Here is a 22,535-nt window from a genome sequence, read left to right on the forward strand (position 1 = left end):
GACAGCGACGACTTGACGGAGCTCTTAAAAGCCAGTCGTCCAAATAGAGGGAGGCTCTGATGTCTGCCAAGTGAAGGAATTTGGCAATATTCCTCATCAGTTTGGTAAACACAAGAGGTGCCGTGCTTAGGCCAAAGCACAGGGCTTGGAACTGGTACACGACCTTTCCAAAGACGAACCTTAGGAAAGGTTGGGAGTCTGGATGGACGGGGACATGAAAGTACGCGTCTTTCAGGTCTAACGAGACCATCCAGTCTTCCTTCCTGACCGCTGCTAGGACCGACTTCGTCGTCTCCATCGTGAACGTCTGCTTGGTGACAAAAGCATTGAGAGCACTGACGTCCAGCACCGGTCTCCAACCTCCTGTCTTCTTTGCTACCAGGAAGAGACGGTTGTAGAAGCCCGGGGATTGATGGTCCCGGACTATGACTACCGCTCCCTTTTGTAGCAAGAGCGACACCTCTTGTTGCAACGCTAGCCTCTTGTCCTTCTCCTTGTAGTTGGGAGAGAGGTTGATGGGAGACGTTGCTAGAGGGGGACTGCGGCAAAACGGAATTCTGTACCCCTCCTTTAGCAACCTCACAGACTGGGCGTCTGCACCTCTGCTCTCCCAAGCTTGCCAGAAGTTCTTGAGCCTGGCTCCCACTGCTGTCTGGAGAGGTAGGCAGTCAGATTCTGCCTTTTGCGGACTTGGAACCCTTCTTCGATTTGCCACGGTGACTGTCGGCACGGGTACCTCCTCTGCTGGAGGTTCTGCCACGAAAGGGCGGGATGAACCTAGTTGCTGGTGTGTCCACTGCGGCAGGACGGAAAGGTTTAGGCACGGAAGGTAAAGCTTTAGCTTACGTGCGGAAGACGCCATCAGGTCATGGGTATCCTTCTGGATCAACGAGGCAGCCATCCCCTTGATCAGCTCCTCCGGAAAGAGACACTTGGAGAGAGGAGCAAACAACAACTCCGACTTCTGGCAAGGAGTGATCCCAGACGACAAGAAGGAGCAAAGATGTTCTCTCTTCTTAAGCACTCCCGACACGTACGAAGCCGCAAGCTCACCAGACCCATCCCGAATGGCTTTGTCCATGCTAGACATGATAAGCATGGCGGAGTCCTTATCCGAAGGGGAAGTCTTTCTGCTTAACGCTCCCAAACACCAATCGAGGAAGTTGAAGATCTCAAAAGCACGAAAGACTCCCTTCAACAGATGATCCATGTCAGAAAAGGACCAGCAAATCTTAGATCGTCTCATAGCCAGCCTGCGGGGAGAGTCAACCAGACTTGAGAAGTCGCCCTGGGCAGAGGCAGGAACTCCCAAGCCGGGTTCCTCTCCCGTGGCATACCAGACGCTAGATTTGGAAGCAAGCTTGGTGGGCGGAAAGATGAAAGCAGTCTTTCCCAGTAGCTTCTTGGACTGCAACCACTCTCCCATAACCCTCAAAGCTCTCTTGGATGAGCGTGCGAGGACAAGTTTGGTGAAGGCAGGAGCTGCTGACTGCATGCCCAGAGCAAACTCGGAGGGAGGAGAGCGAGGGGTTGCAGACACAAACTGTTCCGGATACAAGTCCCTGAACAAGGCAAGGACTTTCCGAAAGTCTAAGGAGGGAGGCGTAGACTTGGGTCCTTCTAAGTCGGAGTGCGGATCGTCCAAATGTGCAGCTTCGTCATCAGATGCTCCATCATCCGAAAGCTGAGTAGGAAGTGGCAAAGGTGGAGCAGAAAGCTGAACGGCTGAATCCGGCAGCACGGGTGCATGCGTAGCTGCTGCGGATCCAACATCATGCCGCTGCTGGTCAGTCTGCGAGCTGGCAACAACAAAAGCAGAGTGCTGGTGAGTGGGAGGGACTGCCGTGGGTTGCGGAGCATGCCGTATGGGATGCGGAGCATGCCGCATGGGTTGCGGAGCATGCCGCATTGTGTCAAAACACGGCAGCTCGACAGCACCTTCCCACTGCTGATGCGGTAGCTCACGCATGTCAACGGAGGGTGAAGCATGAACATGCGTCTGGCAGGGTGGACTGCGCATCGGAGGTGGAGCTCTCACAGGTGGAGTGTGGGAGCAGGCAGCCGCAGGGTCTGCTGAGCGCACAACCGTGGCAGGTTGTAGGTTAACTGGTGCCGTGTCAACCTTCTCAGCCCGATACTCCTGCATAAAGGAAGCAAGCTGAGACTGCATAGTCTGCAGCATGGACCACTTAGGATCTACCGTGGTTGGTGCGGCAACAGACGGAGTAGATGCCTGCTGCAGAACCACTCTACCTCTCTTGGGAGGTGTGCAGTCTTCGGAAGACTGCGGCGAGTCCGAACTGACCCAGTGGCTACACCTGGGCCGTTGGACTCGCTCGGAAGGGACCTTACGCTTGAGAGGTCGTGAGACCTTGGTCCAACGTTTCTTCCTCGAAACTTCTTCCACAGACGAGGAATGATAGGGCTCATTCGTCTGTTTGTGGATGGGACGATCTCTGACAGATACGTCCGCAACCACTGAGGGTACATCCATACGCTGATCAAGGCCTGCCGAACCCTTTGGTCCTTCGACATTGCTTCTCCCCTGGGCTTGGGAGCTTGCAAGAGGTCCCGGACTGGGAGGACGACTGGCACGAACAGATGTACCCTCATGCGCAACACTGACACTGACACTTTTCACTTCACTTGCACTCACAACACTTCCCACTGCACTTTGCGCTTTCAGCTCTTTGACATCTTCCAAAAGCTGATTACGGTCATTAGCCAATGACTCCACTCTGTCACCAAGAGCCTGAATGGCACGCATCATGTCCGCCATGGAGGGCTGAGCACTAGTAGCAGGGTCGGGAGTCACCACTACAGGGGAAGGAATAGGTTGAGGGGCATGGGGAGAGGAAAAATCAAAAGAGTGAGAAGAACTCCTCCTGATCCTATCCTTCTCTAGCCTACGTGCATTTTTAAGGAATTCGTTAAAATCGAATTCCGAAAGCCCAGCGCATTCCTCACATCGATCTTCCAATTGACAGGATTTACCCCTACAATTGGAACAAACGGTGTGAGGATCTATGGAGGCCTTCGGAAGACGCCTAGTACAAGCCCTAACACTACACTGCCTGTACTTAGGGACTTGAGACTGGTCAGACATCTTGAATTGTAGAAATAGTCAAGGGGGAATTCCAAAATCTAGCAAAGTTCGTTAACAATTAATCCAAATTAAATCAAAAAGCTTGCTAAGCTAATGATAAAGATTCCTGAATAGCGAAGGCTAAAATCTAGAGCGAATACATCACCAAAATCGTGAAAAAAACAACTCCAGAATCAACAGCGTATCCAAGTAGGTCTTGCCGGTGGCACGACAGAGGAAAAATTGAGTTCTTGTTGACAAGAAGTACTTGAGTACCTGCTCACAGATGGCGCTGTTGTGTACACCCCCACCTGTATAGCGATCGCTGGCGTATCCCGACCTTAGATATCTGTCGGGCAACGGAGTTGACAGCTACATGATCATCGGGTAAGATTAATATTGAAAAAGAAGTCTTAAGAAACAAACATCGAAGAATGTACACTTCTTGACTTCAAGAGATCTGGCAAGAGCTACTGGTGACCAAACACCTGTGCAATGCAGAGAATTGTCAACAATGATGGTGGGAGTAGGCGAAGACAGAAAAGTGATATACACTGAAACAACAAGAATGAGGACTGAATTGGGTATTCTCAGATGGATATCACAAAGCTTCTTAAAAGGGGGACAAAAGAACATCCAGCCTCTGCTGAGAGGGCCAGTGAGAAATAAGTGCCCTATAACTTCAATACCACCACCATTGAAATGTCTTGCCCAGCAGTGACTACAGGGAAGTAAGGACCAAGAGACAACACACAACACTGAAGAAAAGCTAGCCTCAAAATGCAGTACTGACCTATATCGTATCTTAACAGAATTCCATAGATTGGGAACGATCCTAGCTGAGAAAACAAATTACAGTAATTATGTGAACTAAAAATAGCTTTAGTCAAAGTCTTTCCAGTTTTGCCATACACATAAACAAAGATTACATCATACACCAATATAATTGTAGTGGCAAAAAAATAAGCAACAAATATTATACAGTAAAGTAAAAATATATCAAGTTAATAAATCCTGAAACACTGTAGGATTAAGAAAACAAAACAACAAAAAATTAGAAATGAGTAAAATATCTAAATAGTAAATCTGAAAATCAAATGTATTGATGATACTTTCATTACACCAGCCAACAAACTTACTCATATTTGAGAAGTGAAAGATGAGGGTCAAGCGTCTACATAAATGTGTGATGGCTACAACCTCGAGTTTGGGTTATACTTAGGACGACAATTTCATTTGCGACCTCAACTTTTTTCTATCTCTTCTGTTCATAACAGTCCTCTCCTCCTCAGCCTAAATATCATTAGTCTTGCTAAAGATAGCAATCTCTATAAGTTTTCACTCTGTGATCTTTATCAGACTATTAAATTAAGACAGTTGTTTTTTATGCCCCACTTATTGATAAGTTATACCAGTGGTCAAGAAAGTAAATTTCAATTGAATCCTTACCAGCATTAATTACATTTACTCTTACTTTGATCATACTTTAATCATCATTACTATTAAAAATGAGCACACATTTATATTAAGCAAAACCAGGAAAGCTAATAACTTGCATGTAAGCTTCCTCATATTTGAAGCTAATTCACTGGAAAATAATGTCATAAAAAAATTATGAACATTGAATGTGCTGTATAAGCACCAATGTAAATTAGAAAAATTAAGCTAATGATGCATCATCGCCATAGAAAATTTTACGTGAGCTATTCCCTTCACTGGGTTACGACATAAAATTAGTCAAATATATTCTGCACTTTTTCTTTATGAATGGCTATCAAGTCTAAGCCTTCATTTAACATATTTTTCCATGATAATCTGGGCATTCTAACAGGTTTTTGTTCATCCACTTCCACAATTACTCTTATAACCAACTACTGTATTTCTAATTCCTTCTCATCACATGTCTAAGCCACCTCAATCTCTGAGGACTCCATTTCTCAACACCACATCTTTTCACAAATACCTAGTTTGTTATGAGATCTTCCTATTGTATTCTAGCCACGAATCTTAAGTCTTAGATCCCATCTTATCAAAATTTCTTCCATTTCCTTTGTCAGTGTTATGTTTCTGTTATAAAGGGCTTAAAGAGATCTCACAGCCCTCATTAAGTCTATGAGCATCAGAAACAATAAAATGATTGAGCATAAGCATCAATATTACAGAAAGTAAAATAAGTCCCACATTTTAATAGCACTGGGAATGAAAGACTAGATGCAAACAGTGTCTGTATATTGATGCTTGAAGAATAACAAGCATATCTACCCGAAGTAAAAGCACTGGTGGGGGCTCGACAATAAAATACAGCTTATCTAAATACAGGTACAGTGGTGAAAAATAGAATTTTAATATTAAAATCTTTTCCTATACTCATCTGATGTTCATAGTGCTTCTCTCTAGAAGCTTGGTTTAATACCAATGTTTACCCTTAAATAGTATGAGAAAGAAAGGTTGGAATCAAAGTTGAACCCAAATACCAACCAATACTAAAATTCTATAGCTGAAAACTGTCCTATTTATATCAAGTGCTTTTTTGAACACTTGGTAACATATCTATACAATCACTCACTCTTGCATTATCTTTCATTGCAAAGCCAAACTGCAGACCAAATTCCACTTCATGAGATGTCACAACACTCATATAGAACTTCCTTTTAACACCTGGATATGGTTACGTTAGTGTACTTAAAAGAAAAGATTTATGGAATAGTCTCAACCTGTCATGAATTTGTTCATCAAATGTTAGAAATTTAGCCCTCTTCAAGACAGCGTAACATCAAAATAAAATAGGAAAATCTTCCTATTTATAAATCCCTACATAATTATAAAATACTTATGGTGGCCGATGTGGTAACGTCCCTGGCTGGTGAACGCCAGACAGGGGTTCGAGTCCCACTCAGACTCGTTAGTTTCTTTGCTTACTGCAACTTCACCATCCTTGTGAGCAAACGATGGTGGGTTGGGGGAGCCTATAAGTCTATCTGCTGAGTCATCAGCAGCCATTGCCTGGCCCTCCTTGATCCTAGCATGGGTGGAGAGGGGCATTGGGTGCTGAGCATTGTCCTACTCAACTGGGCAATGTCACTGTCCCTTGCCCCTGCCATTCATGAGCTGCCTTTAAAACCTTTAAACATTCAAAGTACATAAAATTTTAAAACATCTTACAAATCAGAGGAATATGGAAAGGAAGTCGTCGACCCATTAGCATGACTGTAGTTTGAGACTGCCAATAGTTATCAATATCGGGCATCAAAACTGATACCATTTCTGTTGTCATGCCATGTAAATAACATGCCAGCCAGTGGTACTTCCAGCGGCCTCCAACAATAAATGCTGAAAGTGAAAAAAAGTATATAAAAGTAACTGGTGCATGTACAATATGTCTTCCAGACATTATTCATAATAAAAATATTGTAAAACCTAAATATTTCTTTTATGAAAGATGATACTTTAAATTCTGTCTACAGAGATTAATACTGTATATGTACAGCAGTAAAACAATATATTCTACATTAATAAACTTAATCTTTAAAAACAGTACACAATATCAATACTGTATTCTCATTCTATGAAATTACATAAGTTGTTTCTTTTAGTCAGCTATTATAAAACAGACCTTGAACATATCAAGTGCTACGAAGTATAACATTTTAATTTGTACAGATACTTTATTTACGTTTACATTGAAATTCAAGTATGTAGACCTTAATTTTCCTATCTGGATTTTAATAAGCATAAAAGATTATTTGTACTAAAATAAACAAGTAGATTACACATTTAAATAATTTGGTAATTTGTATTTTTCCTAGCTATACAAACCTTTCAGCGACAGCTGAAATTAGCCATTAAGTTTTTTACAAGGAGTAATTATCCTCAGCTAGTTGGGTGGGGTGGTAGAATGACCACCCTGCTCACACCTCCACTAGTAACAAACCGTCACTTTGCAATTGCAGCAGGACTTCCGGGGGGAAGGCAATGGCAGGACCAGTAAGTGTAGTTATGAAAAATACATTTCCAAATCTGTCATTTGTCCTGACACTATATACAAACCATTACAATCTTGTAGAGTGGAGACTCACTCTATGGTGGGGGAAAGTCCAAAAACCAATAGACTGACCCGTGGTGTATACTCTTTGATTTGCACAAGCTGTTTAGAGGGCACCCTGACACCTCGTTATCCCAAAGGGTGTAAGAATTTAGCAGTGTGACTTGACGAGGTAAGCATATATTTGGAGCTAAACTCCTCACTTAACCTAGACATTGCCTGACTCCCCCTTGTTTGAAGGACAAGAATATAACAAATATATACTCATATATCAGGTTACACAAGGAATGATGGTACCCACCTGTAGTTAGAGGAGGTCAGCCTGCAGAGTACCTCAAATGCTGAACCCCAAAAGAGGGGAGAATGAAATATGAAGTGGCCAGTCACTCACATATCCATTCTAGACTTACTCGCGGGTAACATCTCCCCTTAACAAACTGCCACTTGTCCTACAAGAGAGCTGAGGTGTTAATGACCACGTTTTGTGCAGCCACCACAGCCCCTAAGGTAAAAGTATTTAGGTTCCTGTGGATTATGTCTTGCAGGTAGTGGGAGGTGAACAAGGTTTGTCGTTTCTAAACGACCGCTTGTAGTACCTGCATCACAGAGAAATCTTTTTGAACGCCAGGAATGTGCTGATGAGCTCGGGTTTGATGACCAGGAGGTGAGAAGCTTGGTTGTTAGGCTCTCTCGATTACCTGTCTGAACTAGGAAAAGATGGAGTTCTTAGTGACCTTCCTTTTCACTCTTTTCGAGCTCACAAAGAGCTTGGTGATCTAAGGGCGGGCTCTGGCAATTCTTTTGAGGTATTTCCTCAGTGTCCTTACAGGGCAGAGTAACAGTTGATCTGTATCATCTGTTACAGATTGGAGACTCTCAATCCAGAAGGACCAGCATCTAGGATCCACTACAGCCGGATTTTGAGTCTTAGCCATAAACTCAGGGATGAAACCGAGTGTCACCTTCCCCCATTCCCAACATTGGGCAATGTCACACAAGTAAGGTGTTGTTTACCTGAGCTTGCTTGCGTGCAAGCAGAGAAGCATGTTCTACCTTGCGAGAGGTAGAAGCCAGAGGTGCAAGTTCCTAAGAACCTGGCCTTGCATAGCGGTGAGCGATATGTTGTGAACGATGGACACGATGGCAAGGAAGAGGGATTGCAAGCAACCGCCTAACTCCATCGTCATCCAGCTCCAAAAAGCTGTGCTCCAATGAACTGGAGAAGGCCACGGACGGGAAGGGTGATCAATACCTGTTGCCGCTTGACAGCTCTCACCACAAGTGAGAAGATTGCTGAACAGTGGCTGAAGGAGGGTAACTCTCCTTTGAAAGAGGAAGTTGCATAAAACCTGGAGGTGGACCTCCAGACAGTTCATTCTGCTTCCCCGCTGCTGGGCGAACCCAGACAATAGATCCACATCCTACACTGTCCTTGGGACATAGCAGGAATTAGTCCCAGGGTTCACCCCAGAGGGATCCCCCTACAAGTAACTCCAAGGAATACTTTTCAGTAACTGCTAACGCCCGTCATCTAAAGCAGAATGCACGCTGGAACTAGCAGAAGCAGAGGTCCAGACAGCTGGACACACAAGAGACTGTCAGTTCACGACCTACGGAGTCTCAGAGGGAAAGATGGTACAGTAATTAACCTCTGGGAAGGCTATTCACTTTCACTGCATGTCTAACTATAAGACCTCTAGAAGCCTTTCCTTACACGGAGAACCACAACTAATAAACCATGTCAGGTGAAAGCGTCTCCCCTAAAACGGTAGCCGGCGCTGCTTCATTAGGGGAAGTAGCGAAGACTTCCGAAGCGGAGAATTGTCCTGGAGTCAAATGATCGCCACACATAATGGATCAACTCCCAGAGGATGGCAACTCAGAATGGAGAGGTCGAGCCGACAGAGTCCGATGGCAAGGTTTCATCCCTTTCGAGGATGAACCGTAAGGGCAAGAATCCCTCTTACCCTTCTTCCTCCGTCGCCTCGTAAACCTCGTCCACTGGAAGGGCCACCACTCCCTACACTCGTCGCAAGGAGACTCCTGCATGCAAGATTTTTTTAGCAGGAGAGTAAGACAACGTCTCTACTCCACCGAGCCAAAATAAAAAGTGACGGTTTGTAACTAGTGCAGGTGAACGGGGTGGTCGGTCTACTCTACCCCCGCTAACTAGTGGAGGGTAATTACTCCTTGTAAAAAGCTTAACGGCTTGTTTCTGCTATCGCCGAAATGATTTCAACTCTAAAGAGTATAATGGTTTGTATATAGTGTCGGAGCAAACTGAAATAATCATACCCTTGTATTTAGTCAATTACTGGCCAAAAAAGTAATTAGACATTTCTATTCTGAGACAATGATTTTACAGGATAGTGCTATCAATCCAAGAGTTATATTAGCCTTAAAAGGGATTAAAGTTGTACTTGCAGAATGGTAAAAAGCAATGCATAGACAAAGGAGAGAACTTATTTCTAATTAAGTCCAGTAAAAAGAAAATCTAATGATAAAACATGATCATATAGACATATTTCCAAGCAGATAAAAAAGCAGGCAAGATTAATTTCTACTGTATAAAGTTTTTTCTGTTTTGATGTGAATCTTTATTTACACATATTATCTTTAAAAAAGAATTGTGAGGTTCCAATAAGGGATCTAGGAATGTTAAGAGGAAACATAACTGGACAAGTAACCTAAGAAATAAAAGTTGGAAAAGTAAAAATTAAATGTCAAAGAGTACTCCATGAGTAAAGTAGCTTCTATAAACTTTTATCAAATAAACATATACTGTACTGTATGATGTGCTAGGGTTTTGTAAACGAGTGCATGTATGGTACTCACCATGTATAAGGGAAAGGAATGCGATGATCACAAAATTCCATTCTGCCAAAAAAAAAGTCGGCTGGGCCTTGAAAACTTCTACAGGGTCTCTTATTTTTATAAACCAGTCGAGAGCCTGCAAAAGTGGAAACGAGTATGTCAAAAAATTGCTGCATTATACAGTTATGAATATCTATTAAATCTGCACAAAATGGAAAAAGTACTTGTACTATACGTTATTTAAGATGAATTATGAAAATTTGAAGCTAAGAGTTTAGAGCAATACTTATTCAAAAACTTTTGCTATAAAGAAATTTCCTATGATACTGCTGACCCCATGAATTCTATCCGATTTAAGTTAAACCTCAAGTTTCAGAATATTTCTTTTTACCTATGGAGTTATCTTCAAAAAGTAAACCATTTAAAAAAAAAAATATAACAAATTTTAAAAGTGATTTGTATTTTTCCTACTCAGATAAAACCCAAGTCCTTAAATTAGGGAGATTACTTCAGAGCGAACCGGAATCAGTCGTTATAATTGGATAATATTGGTTATCCAACTAGTGAGGATCCCTGCCCCCTCTCCAGTCGGAGTTCATTCACTTTTGACTTTCGACCCACGACTGACAGGGGTGGCTGAGCAGGAAAGTTGACCTTTAATATGTTATTTTCATTAGTAAAATAAATTTTTGAATATACTTACCCGATAATCATGTAGCTGTCAACTCCGTTGCCCGACAGAATTCTATGGAGGGATACGCCAGCTATCACAATACTAGAAGGGGGTGTACATACCAGCGCCACCTGTGGCCAGGTACTCAAGTACTTCTTGTTGACACCTCCTCAATTATTCCTCGGTCCCACTGGTTCTCTATGGGGAGGAAGGGAGGGTCAATTAAATCATGATTATCGGGTAAGTATATTCAAAAATTTATTTTACTAATGAAAATAAAATTTTTCAATATTAAACTTACCCGATAATCATGTAGCTGATTCACACCCAGGGGGGTGGGTGAAAACCAGTGTACAAGATTAAAGGATAGCTAAGTATCCCATATTTCATATAACAGTTATCTCAAATAACAATGAAATAATAAGTACCTGGTAAGGAAGTCGAATTGAACCGTTACTCTGTCTCTTTTTTAAGTTCGTCTTCCTTACTGAGCGCAGCGTTCCTCTTGGAGGCTGAATCAACCCAAAGGTGCTAAAGTATACAGGGCTGCAACCCATACTAAAGGACCTCATCACAACCTTTAACCTCGGCGCTTCTCAAGAAAGAATTGACCACCCGCCAAATCAACAAGGATGTGGAAGGCTTCTTAGCCGACCGAACAACCCATAAAAAGTATTCAAGAGAAAGGTTAAAAAGTTATGGAATTATGGGAATGTAGTGGCTGAGCCCTCGCCTACTACTGCATTCGTTGCTACGAATGGACCCAGGGTGTAGCAGTACTCGTAAAGAGACTGGACATCTTTGAGATAGAATGATGCGAACACTGACTTGCTTCTCCAATAGGTTGCATCCATAACACTCTGCAGAGAACGGTTTTGTTTGAAGGCCACTGAAGTAGCCACAGCTCTCACTTCATGTGTCCTTACCTTCAGCAAAGCAAGGTCTTCTTCCTTCAGATGAGAATTTGCTTCTCTAATCAGAAGCCTGATGTAGTAAGAAACTGAGTTCTTAGACATTGGTAGAGAAGGCTTCTTGATAGCACACCATAAGGCTTCTGATTGTCCTCGTAATGGTTTTGACCTTCTTAGATAGTACTTAAGAGCTCTAACAGGGCAAAGTACTCTCTCTAGTTCGTTCCCCACCATGTTGGACAGGCTTGGGATCTCGAACGACTTAGGGTAAGGACGGGAAGGAAGCTCGTTTTAGCCAAAAAAACCGAGCCGCAAGGAACATGTAGCCGTTTCAGATGTGAAACCTATGTTCCTGCTGAAGGCGTGGATCTCACTTACTCTTTTACCTGTTGCTAAGCACACGAGGAAAAGAGTTTCTAATGTGAGGTCCTTAAAAGAGGCTGATTGGAACGGTTCAAATCCTGATGACATTAGGAACCTTAGGACCACGTCTAGATTCCAGCCTGGAGTGGACAACCGACGTTCCTTTGAGGTCTCAACAGACCTAAGGAGGTCCTGTAGATCTTTGTTGGAGGAAAGATCCAAGCCTCTGTGGCGGAAAACCGCTGCCAACATACTTCTGTAACCCTTGATCGTAGGAGCTGATAGGGATTTTACGTTCCTTAGATGTAACAGGAAGTCAGCAATCTGGGTTACAGTGGTACTGGTTGAGGAAAACTGCATTGGCCTTGCACCAGCTTCGGAAGACTTCCCATTAAGACTGATAGACTCTGAGAGTGGATGTCGTCCTTGCTCTGGCAATCGTTCTGGCTGCCTCCTTCGAAAAGCCTCTAGTTCTTGAGAGACTTTCGATAGTCTGAAGGCAGTCAGACGAAGAGCGTGGAGGTTTGGGTGTACCTTCTTTACGTGAGGTTGACGCAGAAGGTCCACTCTAGGAGGAAGAGTCCTGGGAACGTCGACCAGTCATTGCAGTACCTCGGTGAACCCTTCTCTCGCGGGTCAGAGGGGAGCAACCAACGTCAACCGTGTCCCTTTGTGAGAGGCGAACTTCTGAAGTACCCTGTTGACAATCTTGAACGGCGGGAATGCATACAGGTTGAGATGGGACCAATCCAGCAGAAAGGCATCCACGCGAACTGCTGCTGGGTCTGGAATCGGAGAACAATACAAGAGGAGCTTCTTGGTCATCGAGGTAGCGAATAGAACTATGGTTGGCTGACCCCACAGGGCCCAAAGTCTGCTGCAAACATTCTTGTGAAGGGTCCACTCTGTGGGGAAGGCCTGACCCTTACGGCTGAGGCGATCTGCCATGACATTCATATCGCCCTGAATGAGCCTCGTTACCAGCGTGAGCTTTCGATCTTTGACCAAATGAGGAGGTCCCTTGCGAACTTGAACAACTTCCTCGAATGAGTCCCTCTCTGCTTGGAGATGTAAGCCAAGGCTGTGGTGTAGTCGGAGTTCACCTCCACCACCTTGTTAAGCTGGAGGGACTTGAAGTTTATCAAGGCCAGATGAACTGCCAACAACTCCTTGCAATAGATGTGAAGTGTCCTTTGCTCCTGATTCCATGTTCCCGAGCATTCCTGTCCGTCCAGTGTCGCACCCCAGCCCGTGTCCGATGCGTCCGAGAAGAGACGGTGGTCGGGGGTCTGAACAGCCAAAGGTAGACCTTCCTTGAGAAGAATGCTGTTCTTCCACCACGTTAGAGTAGACCTCATCTCTTCGGAAACAGGAACTGAGCCCGTCTCTAGCGTCAAGTCCTTTATCCAGTGAGCAGCTAGATGATACTGAAGGGGGCGGAGGTGAAGTCTCCCTAACTCGATGAACAGGGCCAGCGATGAAAGTGTCCCTGTTAGACTCATCCCCTGCCTGACTAAGCATCGGTTCCTTCTCAGCATGCTCTGGATGCATTCTAGGGCTTGGAAGATCCTTGGGGCCGACGGACAAGTCCGAAAAGCTCGACTCTGAAGATCCATACCCAAGGAAACAATGGTCTGGGATGGAACGAGCTGAGACTCCTCAAAATTGACCAGGAGGCCCAGTTCCTTGGTCAGATCCATAGTCCATTTGAAAATCTCCAGACAGCGACGACTTGTGGGAGCTCTTAAAAGCCAGTCGTCTGACGGAGCCGGACACAAGATCATGATACTGCTGCACAGTCTGTAAACTGTCAATCATGGGCAAGCGAGGAAGTACAGTGACAACCCGAATCTGTCTAGACTATCTGGGTCGTACAGACAACTCCTTAACGGGTTGCTGAGGTTGCCGCACTGCGTCACAACAAGTCCCTTCTGTTGGTTGTTGAACGTCTTCCCCGTGACACATTGACTCCGTAAACAAAAAATCCTCTAACAAGGACTAAGCTTGGACTGCATGTCATGCAACACAGCTCAAGGTCTATGGGAGCAGGTGTGGTAACAGACGGGATTAGCGGCTGAAGTGGAACCATTACCTTCCCTGTAAGCATGTAATGCTTAAATAAAAGTCCATAAGAGGTTATGCAGCTAAAGGCTCCCTCCAAATGACAGAGTCCTCAAGGGAATATCAGAAGGAGGGAGAAAAGAACTTTCTCATCTACAGGGACCTTATCCTAGAAAAGCTAAGTTCTCTGAGTGAGGGTTCACTGGTGCAAAAGCAGCAGACTAGAAGGCAACGTTATGAAACTGCTTGACAGTCTAGTGAGTTGGCAACAACCCAAGATATGTTGAGAAGCATGCGGTAAGGTATGCAGAGCATGATGAATGCAGAGTATGCTGTATGCAGAGCATGCTGTATGTAGAGCATGTTGTATGCAGAGCATGCTGAATGCAGAGCATGCTGTATGCAGAGCATGTTGTATGCAGAGCATGCTGAATGCAGAGCATGCTGAATGCTGAGCATGTAGTAAGCAGAGCCTGCTGTAAGGAAAGCAGAGCGTGTGCATGGCGTTTAACATTCTTAGAAATTCCATGACCAGTGCTAGAGTGCTTTATGCATGCTTGCATGGGGTTTAAAAATCAACATAATGTTTACCTTACATTCATAACTCATGATTCATATTTTTGCCATGGTTTGAAAATGGAGGTAAGGTATGCTGAACAGCAGAGTCAGAACGAGCTGGAACAACAACAGTGGAAGGTGCAGAAAGTTCCTGTTCCTGTGGAATGAGTGGAGCGTGAAGAGACCGAGGTTGCGCAGAACAAGGTAAAGTTCCCGCAAGCAGAGGTGTCTGAGGTGCAGGAACAGGGTGCACGGGTTGAGCTCGGTGCAGCAGCTGAGGAGACTGACTCACAGGTGGAAGAGGTTGTACCTCCACCGAGAGTTGCACCACCGGTGGAGCAGCCAGGGGAGGAGGAGGAAGAGTGGAGTAATCCTCCTGATCCCAAACCGAAGGTTGCCTTAAAGAAGGCTGAGGCTGAACAACACTGGGAACAGCGAACACAGAAAGAGGTTCAACATCGTACGCCTGGCAGAAGGTGCTGCGACTGGGTGCAGCGAGTGCAGGCGGGTTGAGCACAGGCTGAACGGGTGCAGGTGGAGGTGCAACACTCTCAGCCCGACATTCACGCAACAGATCCGAAAGCTGTGCTTGCATGGACTGTAGTAGAGTCCACAACCTCGTACGCCTCCACAACATCGTACGCCTGGCAGATGGTGCTGCGACTGGGTGCAGCGAGTGCAGGCGGGTGCAGCACAGGCTGAACGGGTGCAGCCGGTTGGTGCACCACCGGTGCAGGCGGGTGCAGCACAGACTGAACGGGTGCAGCCGGTTGGTGCACCACCGGTGCAGGCGGGTGCAGCACCGGCTGAACGGGTGCAGGCGGTTGGTGCACCACCGGTGCAGGAGGAGGAGGAGGTGCAACACTCTCGGCACGACACTCACGCATCAGGTCCGAAAGCAGTGCTGCATGGACTGTAGTAGAGTCCACAACATCGTACGCCTGGCAGGTGGTACTGCGATCAGGCGGAGCGAGCATAGGCGGGGGGGGAGTGTAGGCGCACTCTCAGCCCGACAAAATGATGACTGAGGAGAGTCAGAGCTAACCCAATGACTGCATCCGGGTTGTTGAACTTTACTTCGTACGTCTGGCATAGGTCTGGACTTTACGTTTAAGAGGTCTAGAGACCTGAGACCAGCGTTACTCTGCCTTTATTTTCTCCTCTAAATCTCTTCTGCAGACGAGCAAAATAAGGGCTCAATCGTCTGCGGGTGGGAGTGACGGTCTCGGTAAGACACGCCCACAACCACCGAGGATACTTCTGTGCGCCGATCAAGGCCTGCCGAACCCTTTTGTCCTTCGACATTGCTTCTCCCCTGGGCTTGGGAGCTTGCAAGAGGTCCCGGACTGGGAGGACGACTGGCGCGCACAAAAGTACCCTCACGCATAACACTGACATCAATCACTTATCACTTTGATTTCTGTTTGCACTTATTTCACTGAACTCGAAACTTTAAGTGGTTTGTACCTGAAACACGCAATTCTATCCTTCTCAAAAGTTAATAATTGCGAAAACAGAATAACAATGTAACAGAAAAATCTAATGAAAGAAAATTCAGTGGCTGGAAAGAGACTAAACACTAGATCACTCTAGAAACGTTTAGTTTCTTCCCCTAAAGAGACTAGGGATAAGAGCAAAACGATAACGACGTTACTCGTACGCCTGGCAGGCTTGAGGGAAACGTTTATCCTCTTTCTCCCTCCGTCTCTATCTCTCTCTCTCTCTCTCTTGACTAAGAACCTGAGAGAAGAGCCCAATCATATATATCGTTAAAACATATTATTGTTAAAGGAAAAAACTGAAATATTTCCCAAAAAGAAAAGTTCCTTATTAGGATCAAAACCATTAAGTTAAGAAAGAATGAACAAAACGCTAGACACGGTTACTCTTACTGCAATGTGACACCGTGAACATTCTTTCTCTATCGTAACGATAGAGTGCAAGTTGAAACGTTCTGAACGTCAACAACTGCCGAGACAAACAAAACGTTAGTTCAACTTTGAAAAAGTACGAGACTATCAAAGAAATTCTTTCAAAGACCTTAAAATAGCATAATATGTTAACAGGTAAAACCGAAATGACGGACTCACGATAATTAACTTCGGTACCAAGAAAAGACCGCCTACTATTAGGAAGGTCGAATATAAACAAATATAAAAATTAATTTTAATAAGTTTATAATAAAAGGAAGTTAATCGAAGAGGCCTATAAGAGGCGGAGAGATATAAAATAAATCTATAACTTTTGTTAAGCAAAATTAAGAAAGAGAGTCTATACTCTCTTAGACACCAACACTTCCGTCTAAGGGAAGGGTCGGCCATTGAAAGGTGAACGAGAGTTCATACTCTCTTCGTCACCAAAATTAAATTAATTCCAAAAGCTAACTAAGCTAAAATAGAAGTTTCCAGTAAAGCGACAGCCGAAATCAAAGAGAAATACTTCACCAAAGTCGTGAAAATACTCCAAGAACATAAGCGTATCCCAGAACGTCTTGCCGGAAGCACGACAGAGGAATAATTGAGGAGGTGTCAACAAGAAGTACTTGAGTACCTGGCCACAGGTGGCGCTGGTATGTACACCCCCTTCTAGTATTGTGATAGCTGGCGTATCCCTCCATAGAATTCTGTCGGGCAACGGAGTTGACAGCTACATGATTATCGGGTAAGTTTAATATTGAAAATACGGAAATTCCCTGCTTGGTGGGTTGGAAGTCCGCTGTAACCCAAACTGGAAGGTTCAATTTTTGCCTTAGGAGTGATTGCTTGATCTAACTAGAAAAAGCACTCAAGAGTGCAAAACTCACCTACGGCAGCTCATTTTTTGAAACCACCTCGCATTTTCCAGAATGAATTTAGAGCGTAGGCGTATTTGAAGTCTGTGACAACCATGTGCGAACTTGGGGTTAAGATATGGGTTAATTTGGTCAACCATTTGCTCAATCTTGACCTTGAGCTTTGACCTAGGACTTTTAAAATTGTGTCACTTCCACGTCTCAACATAAAATTAATTCCTGATAGCTGCTCTACTCTATGAGTAAAATTGTGGCCAAGAAGTTGTTCACAAACAAACAAACAGGGGCAAAAACATGACCTCCTTCCAACTTCGTTGGTGGAGGCAATTTGAAGATAAGCGAGGACCATTGCCATCCCTGCCTGCCTTTCAAATGGATGAAAGCCCAATAGGACCTGAGTCGTATATGTATACAGTACATGTAACCAATTAAAGCGGGAGATTCCTCTCCCCCGAGGGGGACGTCAGTGGCAAACATATACCAAACAAAGATTAACAGGCTGGTATAAGATCCACCATCCTCCCACCCGTTAAAGAAGGATGGGGAGAGATATTTCTTTAAGCTTAAAGAATGGAGCTCTGAATTGAAACTCGCCAACATCTTTCCCAACAGCATGTAAGGTTTAGACTGCTTTATCTAAATGAGAATGGACAGAAGAAGGAGGGAAGAAAGCCAGTCTTCCTACCATTCATTCCAGGCGACTGCCTACGAGACGGTTTTCGATCAACCTTCAAAGAGGTAGACTTGCGAGAAGGTTAATGAGCAACCTTAGGCAACCGCTCCGGCAAGCTAGAGTGCTCGCGAGGAGAATGAGGAAGAAGGGCAGCAGCCCCTGCAGAGGTGGAGGAGGAAAAGGAAGACCTTCTACTGAAGCAAGTTCTACAGATGGAGGAACAATTGTCGTCTACTTCTGTAAGGATCCAACGGGCATGATGTTCTGTCCCAAACGCTTCGTGTTCAGGATACATAGCATTTCCTCCAACGGGGATCCCTGAATGCCAAGCAAGGACCTGAAAACCCGTAAAGAAAAATAATATTTTAATTATAAAATAAATTTTTGAATATACTTACCCGGTGAATATATAATAGCTGCTACTCAGCGGCTCGACAGAAAACACACTCAAAAAACTCGCAAGCGATCGCTATGAAGGTTGCGGGTGTGCCCACCAGCGCCAACTATCGGCCAGATACCACTCTTGCATGTAAACAAACCCTTCAATTCTTCTCGTCCCGCTGTGTCTCTATTGGGGAGGAAGGGAGGGCCTTTAATTTATATATTCACCGGGTAAGTATATTCTAAAATTTATTTTATAATTAAAATATCATTTTTAAATATTTAACTTAGCCGGTGAATATACAATAGCTGATTCACACCCAAGGCGGTGGGTAGAGACCAGAGTTAATTAAGTTTACAGCGTATAAGCTAAGAGCTTTTTTGACAGTTATCAATATAACAAAACCAAAAAATATAGGTACCTGGTAAGGAAGTTGACTTAGACGATTACTCTGCCTTGTAAGTCTGTCTTCCTCACGGAGCCCAGCGATCCTCTTAGGATGCTGAAAGACTCCCAGGAGCTGAAGTATCAAGGGCTGCAACCCATACAACAGGACCTCATCAAACCCCTAATCTGGGCGCTCTCAAGAAATGACTTTGACCACCCGCCAAATCAACCAGGATGCGAAAGGCTTCTTAGCCTTCCGTACAACCCATAAAACAATATTAAAAACATTTCAAGAGACAGATTAAAAAGGATATTGGAATTAGGGAAGTGTAGTGGTAGAACCCTCACCCACTACTGCACTCGCTGCTAAGAATGGACCCAGTGTGTAGCAGTCCTCGTAAAGAGTCTGGACATCTTTCAAGTAAAATGACGCGAACACTGACTTGCTTCTCCAAAAGGTCGCGTCCATGATACTTTGCACAGATCTATTTTGCTTGAAGGCCACGGAGGTTGCTATAGCTCTAATTTCGTGCGTCTTAACCTTAAGCAAAGATCGGTCTTCCTCACTCAAGTGGGAATGGGCTTCTCGTATTAAAAATCTGATAAAATATGACAAAGCATTCTTTGACATAGGAAAGGATGATTTCTTAACCGAACACCATAACGCTTCAGATTTACCTCGTAAAGGCTTAGTACGAGCTAAATAGAACTTAAGAGCTCTAACGGGACATAACACTCTCTCTAGTTCGTTGCCTACGATCTCTGATAAGCAAGGAATATCAAAAGATTTAGGCCAAGGACGAGAAGGCAGTTCATTCTTGGCCAGGAAACCAAGTTGAAGAGAACAAGTGGCTTTTTCTGTGGAAAAACCGATGTTCTTGCTGAAGGCATGAAGTTCACTGACTCTTTTAGCCGAGGCCAAGCACACCAGGAAAAGAGTCTTAAGAGTGAGATCCTTCAGGGAGGCTGAATGTAAAGGCTCAAACCTGTCTGACATGAGGAACCTTAGGACCACGTCTAAGTTCCATCCAGGAGTAGCCAAACGACGTTCCTTAGAAGTTTCAAAAGACTTAAGGAGATCTTGTAGATCTTTATCGTTGGAAAGATCTAAGCCTCTATGCCGGAAGACCGAAGCCAACATGCTCCTGTAGCCCTTGATCGTGGAAGCTGAAAGGGAGCGAACCTTTCTCAGGTGTAAGAGAAAATCAGCGATTTAGGCTACAGAGGTACTGGACGAGGATACAGATACTGACTTGCACCAGTTTCGGAAGATTTCCCACTTCGATTGGTATACTCTAATGGTAGAAGCTCTCCTCGCTCTTGCAATCGCACTGGCTGCCTCCTTCGAAAAGCCTCTAGCTCTAGTGAGTCTTTCGATAGTCTGAAGGCAGTCAGAAGAAGAGCGGGGAGGCCTTGGTGTACCTTCTTTACGTGGGGCTGACGTAACAGGTCTACTTTTAGAGGAAGACTTCTTGGAGAGTCTACCAGCCATCGAAGTACCTCGGTGAACCATTCTCTCGCGGGCCAGAGGGGAGCAACTAACGTCAACCTTGTCCCTTCGTGAGAGGCGAACTTCTGCAGTACCTTGTTGACAATCTTGAATGGTGGGAATGCATATAGGTCTAGATGAGACCAATCTAGAAGAAAAGCGTCTATATGTATTGCTGCTGGGTCTGGGACTGGAGAGCAATAGATTGGAAGCCTCTTGGTCATCGAAGTTGCAAAGAGGTCTATGGTGGGTTGACCCCAAGTCGCCCAAAGCCTCTTGCACACGTCCTTGTGGAGGGTCCATTCTGTAGGAATTACCTGACCCTTCCGACTGAGGCAATCTGCTAAGACGTTCAAGTCGCCCTGGATAAACCTCGATACCAGGGAGATGCCTCGATCTCTTGACCAAATGAGCAGGTCCCTTGCGATCTCGTACAGTGTCAGGGAGTGGGTGCCTCCTTGCTTGGAAATGTATGCCAAGGCTGTGGTATTGTCCGAGTTGATCTCCACCACTTTGTCTCGAAGGAGACTCTCGAAGTTCATCAAGGCCAGGTGGACTGCCAAAAGCTCCTTGCCGTTGATGTGCATGCTCCTCTGACTTGAGGTCCACAGACCTGAGCATTCCCGACCGTCCAGGGTCGCACCCCAACCCAAATCCGATGCGTCTGAGAATAGAACGTGGTTTGGTTTCTGAACTGCTAGGGGAAGTCCCTCTCTTAGACTGATATTGTCGTTCCACCAATTCAGGCATGCCTTTACTGTTTCGGAGATCGGGATTGAGACCGCCTCTAGCGTCTTGTCCTTTTTCCAGTGAAAAGCTAGATGGAACTGGAGAGGTCGAAGGTGTAGCCTTCCTAGCGAGACAAACTGCTCCAGGGATGATAGAGTTCCTACTAGACTCATCCAATTCCTGATTGAGCAACGTTCTCTCTTCAACATCCGTTGGATTACGAGCAGGGCTTGATCTATTCGGGGGGCAGACGGAAAAGCCCGAAAAACTGGACTGCGAATCTCCCTCCCTAAATACAGTATAGTTTGGGATGGGATCAGCTGGGACTTTTCCATGTTGACCAAAAGTCCCAATTCCTTGGTCAGATCCAATGTCCAATGAAGATCCTGCAGACAGCGATGACTGGACGAGGCTCTGAGAAGCCAGTCGTCCAAGTAAAGGGAGGCTCGGATTCCCGATAAATGGAGGAATTTTGCCACATTCCTCATAAGCCTCGTAAACACGAGAGGAGCAGGACTTAGGCCAAAGCACAGGGCCCGAAACTGGTACACCACATTGTCGAAAACAAACCTCAGAAAAGGTTGGGAATCTGAGTGAATGGGGATGTGGAAGTATGCGTCTCTTAGGTCGAGAGAGACCATCCAGTCTCCCTTTCTGACCGCTGCTAAGACTGATTTCGTAGTCTCCATGGTAAACTTTGTCTTCGTGACAAAGACGTTCAGAGCACTGACGTCTAGCACCGGTCTCCAACCTCCTGTCTTCTTTGGTACTAGGAAGAGGTGGTTGTAAAACCCCGGTGATTGAAGGTCCGAGACTTTCACCACCGCTCCCTTCTCTAGCAAAAGAGACACTTCTAGTTTCAGGGCTTGTCTCTTTGATTCCTCTCGGTAATTGGGAGAGAGATCGATGGGGGAAGTCGCTAGAGGAGGTTTGTGTACAAATGGAATTTTGTACCCCTCTCTGAGCAACCTCACAGACTGTTGGTCTGCGCCTCTCTTCTCCCAGGTTCGCCAGAAGTTCTTGAGTCTGGCACCTACTGCTGTATGAGGCTGCGGGCAGTCAGACTCTGCCACGTGAGGACTTGGCTCCTTTCCTCTTTCCTCTCTTTCCCTCGGCACGAGTACTTCCCCTGCTGGGAGCTCTGCCACGAAAGGGCGGAATAAACCTGGACGCCGGAGTGTCTATCCTTGGTCTTGCAGAAAAGGAAGTCGAAGGAGTCCCTTTGCGAGCAGAGGACTCTACCAAGTCATGGGTGTCCTTCTGCACGAGTGACAAAGCTATGTCCTTAACCAAATGTTCAGGGAACAAAAACTTCGATAAGGGAGCAAAGAGTAGCTCAGATCTTTGACAGGGAGTAACTCCTGCCGACAGAAAAGAGCAAAGGGACTCTCGCTTCTTAAGGACTCCTGAAGTAAAAGAGGAGGCGAGCTCATTGGATCCATCGCGGATGGCTTTATCCATGCAGGACATAATGAGTAAGGAGACATCTCTATCAGCCGATGAGATTTTCCTACTTAAGGCTCCCAAACACCAGTCAAGGAAGTTGAAAACTTCAAAAGCTCTAAAAATGCCTTTCA

The 22,535-nt window shown here is 45.1% G+C and overlaps 1 protein-coding gene across 5 annotated transcripts in view; it reads right to left on the reverse strand.

Annotated features, from left to right (window-relative positions):
- LOC137652159 (uncharacterized) overlaps nucleotides 1-22,535 on the reverse strand; it is a 130,606-nt gene that overhangs the window by 46,749 nt on the left and 61,322 nt on the right. For all 5 annotated transcript variants that reach the window (XM_068385365.1, XM_068385366.1, XM_068385364.1 and 2 more), the window contains 2 exons: nucleotides 9,963-10,077; nucleotides 6,248-6,415 (listed from right to left, as the gene is read on the reverse strand). In XM_068385365.1, coding sequence (XP_068241466.1) covers nucleotides 6,248-6,415; nucleotides 9,963-10,077 — 283 coding nt within the window. The remainder of the gene's footprint in view (nucleotides 1-6,247; nucleotides 6,416-9,962; nucleotides 10,078-22,535) is intronic.

Source organism: Palaemon carinicauda, chromosome 13, assembly GCF_036898095.1.
Source record: "Palaemon carinicauda isolate YSFRI2023 chromosome 13, ASM3689809v2, whole genome shotgun sequence".
Classification (NCBI taxonomy): Eukaryota; Metazoa; Arthropoda; class Malacostraca; order Decapoda; family Palaemonidae; genus Palaemon; species Palaemon carinicauda.